General features: G+C 38.7%; 1 protein-coding gene across 1 annotated transcript; it reads left to right on the top strand.

The window, feature by feature from the left end:
• The first annotated feature begins 217 nt into the window (after window positions 1-217).
• LOC147531891 (uncharacterized) lies at window positions 218-1992 on the top strand. The gene is made up of 2 exons (XM_086649861.1): window positions 218-578; window positions 1910-1992. Exons 1-2 carry the CDS (start codon window positions 218-220, stop codon window positions 1990-1992), a joined length of 444 nt encoding a protein of 147 aa, XP_086505987.1.
• The last annotated feature ends 4414 nt before the right edge of the window (window positions 1993-6406 follow it).

Below are 6406 nucleotides of genomic sequence, written 5' to 3'. Positions count from 1 at the left end.
AAAAATTTTATGGTTCATATGGAAAGCGAGATGCAAAAATTGCTTTACCGAATCTAAACAAACCTCAAAACAAATGATCATCTGAATCAATAATACATCCACAACACCACTCAAAGTTGAATCTTTACTAACAAAGAAATGCAACAAAAAACCAAGAGAACAAAAATGGAGACCTCCATCGACACCATTTCTTAAAATCAACGTAGACGCTTCGTTCATGCAATTGACGGAACCAGCTGGAATAGGGTGCATTATTCATGACGAAGAAGCAAGATTTATCATTACTGTCGCAGATAAGGTGAGAGGGCAAAATTCAGAAGAATGTGAAAGCTTGGCTATCTATCACGGCATTTTATGGGCAATGCAACTTCAAATCCCTTATGTTCAAATCGAAAGTGATAATCTAAACATCATCAACTACATCAACGACCAGAAGGAAGGTTTACACTGGCAATCCAGACAGATCATAGTTAAGTCTCTAGAGCTCAAGAACCAGTTCTTAGATATCATCTTCACTCATGTCACTAGAGAAAGCAACACCAAAGCAGATGCACTAGCTAAATGGGGTAGAATTCATGGTCAGAAAAGAGTGTGGAATGTCGAGCCGTCTTTTATTTCCTCTTTCAGTTAGTTTGACTTTGTAAGACTTTGTCGGTTTGCTTTTAATATATTTTTATCATCAAAAAAAAAAAGTTAAATTAACCAATAAAATTATCTCTATTTAAAACAGGGACGTATTGAACAGTATCAGAGACATCTACACGCCTAACTCCTTTTAACTTTTCTCATTGACACTGAAAAATTATCAATAAACCCATATTTACATAGGAATGAAGTTCTTGTTGCTACATCCCGATATATCTATAATAATATATTACTTTAAGAATTTACAAAAACAGTGTTCAAAGTTATCGCAGAGATGAAGGTGTTAAACATACTGAAATTTAGAAAGTTATTGTAGCTTTGGCTCGATCATTATTATCCATGAGGAAAAGTTCAATTCACCGAACTTGACGTAAAATAGAGATATGGACGAGAACTTAGTTTCCATAGAGTCATCCAACTTGACACATAAAATAGCGATATAGATGAAAACTTAGTTGCCATACAAAATAAATTATGGCAACAAGAATGCACTCTCGCGAAAAAAAGCCGACCATGTAAGAATGTTTGATGTTTGGTTCCAATGAGTCTTGCTAGGTGATGCACAATTTCAAAGTTCTATAGACACTATATTTTTAATTTGGGAAGGGTTGGGGTACAACGAGGGAAAGACTCCCAAAAGAAAGAAAAGTGTTACAAAAAAAGGCAAAGAATAGTGGTGTGTCCGCCATGTAAAACTTTATTTTCCTAGCACTTGTTTTTCAATGGCCGCGGCTTTGAGGCATAAAGAATAATCTCCGAGGAATAAATTCTCTAGGGAATCCTCGTTTTTTTTGTACAATTTCGGAGGAATATTTATTTTTAGTCCAAAAATTCACTAGATGAAATATTGCCCCCTAAACTTCATCTTCGCCATCATCTTCATCATCACCATTGTCATCTCTAATTTCTCCTCTATTCTCTCTCTATTACTCTCAGTTAGCCTCTCTCTTGGTATCTCCTCTCTCCCTCCTTGTCTTTGTAGATCTCTCTCTCTCTCTCTCGCTCTATGTTGCTGTGGATCCCTTTCTCTCTATATATAGATCTACTTCCCTCTCTCTGTGTGAAACTGAAAAATGCTAACAAACCTCTTCGCTAAGAAATACCAATGGGGCCTCTGTGTTTCTTGTGAAGAAGGGGTGGAAGAAACCAAGAAAAACAAAAAACTGATACAAATCAAATACATATCAAACTAGGTTTCTAAAAGCATCTGAACTGGGAATCAACCTTGATCTAATCTAACATAAAGTATGTTTTTATTGCTCAGATTTTGTAAGTTTTATGCCAGTGGTTGAAGATGGAATGTCATCAGTTCGTTTAGATTACACAATTCTTCATCTTGATCGGTGAATCTGATTTGGAAGTTCCGCATTCGGTGAGTTCGAGTCGTGGGTCTCTATGTTTTTATCATTTTGATTAATGGAAGATTTTTTTTAATCAAATCTTCCTGTTGCAATTAGGGTTTGTTCGTCATAAAAAATGAAGGATAATGAGTATTGGGTTTTGAGATTTCTCTTATTTGTCGTGGTAATAACTAAAAAAAATATGTTGGTCTTCCCAAGATGTTGGTCTTCCCAAGATGGTGGTAATAACTAAAAAAAGATGTTGGTTTTCTTCTTTCAACAAAAAAAAAGTATGTTGTTTTCTTGATTAAATAGATGCTTAGGATTTGATTATTTGTGGTGGTAATAACATGCCTAAGGTTTGTTCATGGAAGAAAGTTAGTGAGATGGGGAGAGAGACAATGAGAGAGCGGAGGAAAGTAAGAGAGGGGTAAAAATCAATCTAGTCAATTTCTGGACACAAAGTAAAAGTATTCCTAGATTAAATTTTGTTGAACAAAAGTCTTTATGCCCCGGAGAATTTTCTTTATTCCCCAAAACCGCGGCCTTTTCAATTCAGGCACGTGCCAAATTTTTTTGGTGAATTTTGGGGTAAGAGTATGGGCCTTTAGCACGACATCTTAATGATATATCAATGCCTGTAACGACTAACGTACTTAGTCGATTTTTCAAAAAAACAACAACAACAATAATAAAGGGGGCGTACAGAACTTGCAACTTCATAGTCCAAAGAAATGTTTCAGTACAACAAAACTTAAGCATGATTCCATAGGAACCCAAAAATCGGAGCCTAGCTCAGTTGTACGGTTCTACCTCTATCAAGCTGAAATTTTGGGTGCCAGCATTATCAGTGCACTACCAGCTCACACCGCGTTGTATAGGATGACTTTGTTGTATCCTACATACAATAATTGCACGATAACAAAGAGAATAAGGCTGTAAAGAGAATTAGAGTTTAAATAAGGGTACAGATTCCTTTTCATCAAGTGTTGGTCCAAATAAATAGGCTCTCTCAACAAAAATGTAAATGCTTGGTTTTACCACAACAAATCAAGCTCAGAAGGAATCATGAACCACAGTATTTAACAATTAGCCTGAATACATGTTTCAAAATATGAGGCAAGTAAAATTTTGTAAATATCATTCTTCCAAATACATAACCAATTGGAAGTTTGGAACTATCGGGTCAACCGTTAAACCATTTTTTAACCATTTCAAGAACAAATGATCACTGTACAGAGAATTAACAGATCTTCATTACGACTGATTCGCGATTAGATGAGATGATAAACTCATCCAATTAATGGAAAAAATGACCCTCATGGAAAGGTGAGGAGCACGTCATTGTCGGCCCAAGATGTTATTGGGCTGCACAGATGACATCGTGAATCCTCCCCCAGATTGAGGGAACTCTACTGTTGGGAATGGAACATGGCTGCACATATTAATTCAAATTATTCAACAAATAAACATGGTTGCGCCGACAATGAATGCAATGCCATACGTTTGTGTGGCAGAGACAAGACATGAACAAAATGAAGACATAGTGACACCACATGGTAATGGAGCTTGGGATCAATCCGATGGAGACCATAATTCAGTCATTAGATGTATCCCGGGTCAATAAATGACAACCCCGCGAATTAAGGGATTTTATCCACAACAACAATTTTGTAGACTTGTTCAGAAAAGCATCGGAACTGGTACATGGGTTTTCTACCATGGTGTTCTTCCACTTATCAACCAGAAATGAGAAGTCGAATAACCTTATAAAACATGATGATCATGAGAGTGAAGCCGAAAGAATTTTACCTATTCATCGTATATGAAGATGGCAAGGCCGATGCATCAGTTTGCCTTTGATTTGGAGATATTAGAGGCCACCACTCTGAAAGAAAAACAAGTCAGAGGACCCTCACAAGGAAACAAAGACCAAGTGTTTCTTCATAATCGGATCAATTTCTAGGATAGGTTCGATAGCTTCCGCGACTTTTAGTTATAACAATTGGTACCAGAGCCTTGTTGAGATTGAACGAAGAGAAGATGGGATCGAGAAGTGGTACGGTCAAAGCAGGGAAATATGAGATAGAGAAGTTCAATGGGAAAAACGATTTTTCTTATTGGCGGATGCAGATGAAGAATCTGCTAATCTCGCAGAAATTACACAAGACGTTGACGGGAAAGAAACCAGGAGATATGTCAGATGAGGATTGGGAGGAGTTAGATCTCGAAGCACGGGCTACCATTATGTTGTGTCTTGAGAGGGACGTGGCGTTCCTAGTAGACGGAGAAACAACGGCGGCGGGTGTGTGGTTAAAACTAGAAAGCAGTTTCATGACGAAAACTTTAACGAATCGGGTCTACTTAAAATCCAAATTATTCACATGTAGAATGGAAGAGGGTTCTTCTATTCAATAATATGTGAATAGGTTTGACAGGATTATCTCAGATTTGAAGGATATTGATGTTAAGATTGAGGATGAGGACCAAGCCCTCATATTGTTACTTTCATTGCCTAAATCCTATGAGAACCTTGTTCAAATTTTGATGCTTGTTGGTGATAGTCTAAGCATGGAAGAGACGAGAAATTCGCTATTAGCGGATGACCTTCGTAAGGTTGCTACTAGCAGTATGGCGTCGGGTGGAGTAGACAAAGAACAAGCACAAGGGTTGTTTGTAACGAGGGGGAGGAGTAATGAAAGGGGAAAGGGAAAGGGCGGGAAATCTAGATCCAAATCTAGAGGCTCTTTCAAGAAAACGTGCTTTAGTTGTGGTGAGCTTGGCCACTTTAAAGCGGCTTGTCCAAAGAGAAAGTTGAAGCAAAAGAACGAAGGCTACAAGGAGAAACAAGAGATGCAAGAGGCGGGATATGTGTCAGAAGAGGCGGACGAATGTTTCTCGGTGACAGAGGTGTCTGAGAAGATCTTCGATAAGTGGATGCTTGATTCAGGGGCGTCACACCATATGTGTCCAAATAGGGAGTTGTTTACTACCTATAGGAGTATAGATGGTGGTACAGTTATACTGGGTGATGATAGTATATGTAAAACTGTGGGACTCGGAACAATACGGATCAAGATGCACGATGGAGTGGTGAGAACATTGACGGACGTAAGACACATACCCGATTTGCGGAAAAATCTAATTTCCCTTGGTGTGTTGGAGCGGAACGGCTGTAAGATAATTATAGAGAATGGCTCCATAAAAGTCGTTAAGGGTTCTTTGGTGGTAATGAGAGGTACTCGTTACGGTAATTTATACAAACTTTTGGGGACAACAATTACGGGAGATGTAGCAGTAGGAATCAGTGGAAGGGATCCAACGGCTAGTACGAGGCTTTGGCATATGCGCCTTGGGCATATGTCAGAAAAGGGTCTATCTCTGATGTGCGGGAAAGGCTTGTTGAAGGACATGAAGAAGCCTTGCATGGAGTTTTGTGAGCATTGTGTGTTCGGGAAGGCACACAGGGTGACGTTCTCTACAAGCAAGCACAGGAGCAAAGAGGTGTTAGACTACGTACACACCGATGTCTGGGGACCGGCAAAGTTACCTTCCAAGGGTGGTTCCAGGTATTTTGTTACGTTCGTTGATGATCATTCGAGATTTGTCTGGCTTTATTTTCTGAAGCATAAGAATGAGGTATTCAACATGTTCCTGGTGTGGAAAGCAATGGTTGAGAACAAAACTGGTCGAAAGCTGAAGACGTTAAGATCGGATAATGGGACCGAGTACACGGATGGGGCATTCAAGGAGTTTTGTAATCAGGAAGGCATTGTAAGGCATTGGACAGTAGTAAACACACCTCAACAGAATGGAGTCGCAGAGAGATTGAACCGTACACTACTTGAGAAGGCATTGGACAGTAGTAAACACACCTCAACAGAATGGAGTCGCAGAGAGATTGAACCGTACACTACTTGAGAAGGCTAGATGTGATGTAGAAACGCAGCGGAATTAAAGATATAAAATAACTAACTAAGAACAATGAATTTAAAGATCAAATAACTCTAAATAATAAACTTTATTAAAACTTCAATGGGGTTTTTCTCTCAAATCTGAGAATAATAGACAAACTAGATATCCTTTTATAGGATTCTGGACTTTCCTAGATAGACTTGAATTAGACTTCCTAAATAATTAAATACTGCAACTGCCTAAATAACTTGGACTCAAATCTGAACCTTTCCAATTATTGGAAACATTAAAATAGCATAATTCCTAAACCTAAATTAATTAATAATCATACTAAAATAAGGACTTCCTAAATCTACTCTCTCTGGCCGGTTGGTCCATGACCGGGTCCGGTCATGGCAATAGTCTCCACGCCGGGTGCCCCTGCATCAGCATCCCCTTCTCCCACGAGGTTCGTCCCGAACCGATTTTTGAAGAGAACAATATGAAGTACTTATAGAAGAAGAATG

This window comes from Eschscholzia californica, unplaced genomic scaffold (genome assembly GCF_041429995.1).
Source record: "Eschscholzia californica isolate CP2 unplaced genomic scaffold, dmEscCali1.0.p SCAF_6, whole genome shotgun sequence".
In the NCBI taxonomy this organism is placed as follows: Eukaryota; Viridiplantae; Streptophyta; class Magnoliopsida; order Ranunculales; family Papaveraceae; genus Eschscholzia; species Eschscholzia californica.
Note: the sequence above shows the minus strand (reverse complement) of the source record. Positions and strands in the feature narration are given on the sequence as shown.

What these genes read in the sequence shown, in the direction of transcription:
- LOC147531891 (XM_086649861.1), top strand. Translation starts at nt 218, where the DNA reads ATGCAATTGACGGAACCAGCTGGAATAGGGTGCATTATTCATGACGAA. An exon ending in TAAATGGGGTAGAATTCATG is followed by an intron (nt 579 to 1,909) that starts GTCAGAAAAGAG and finishes TTTATTGCTCAG; the next exon opens with ATTTTGTAAGTTTTATGCCA.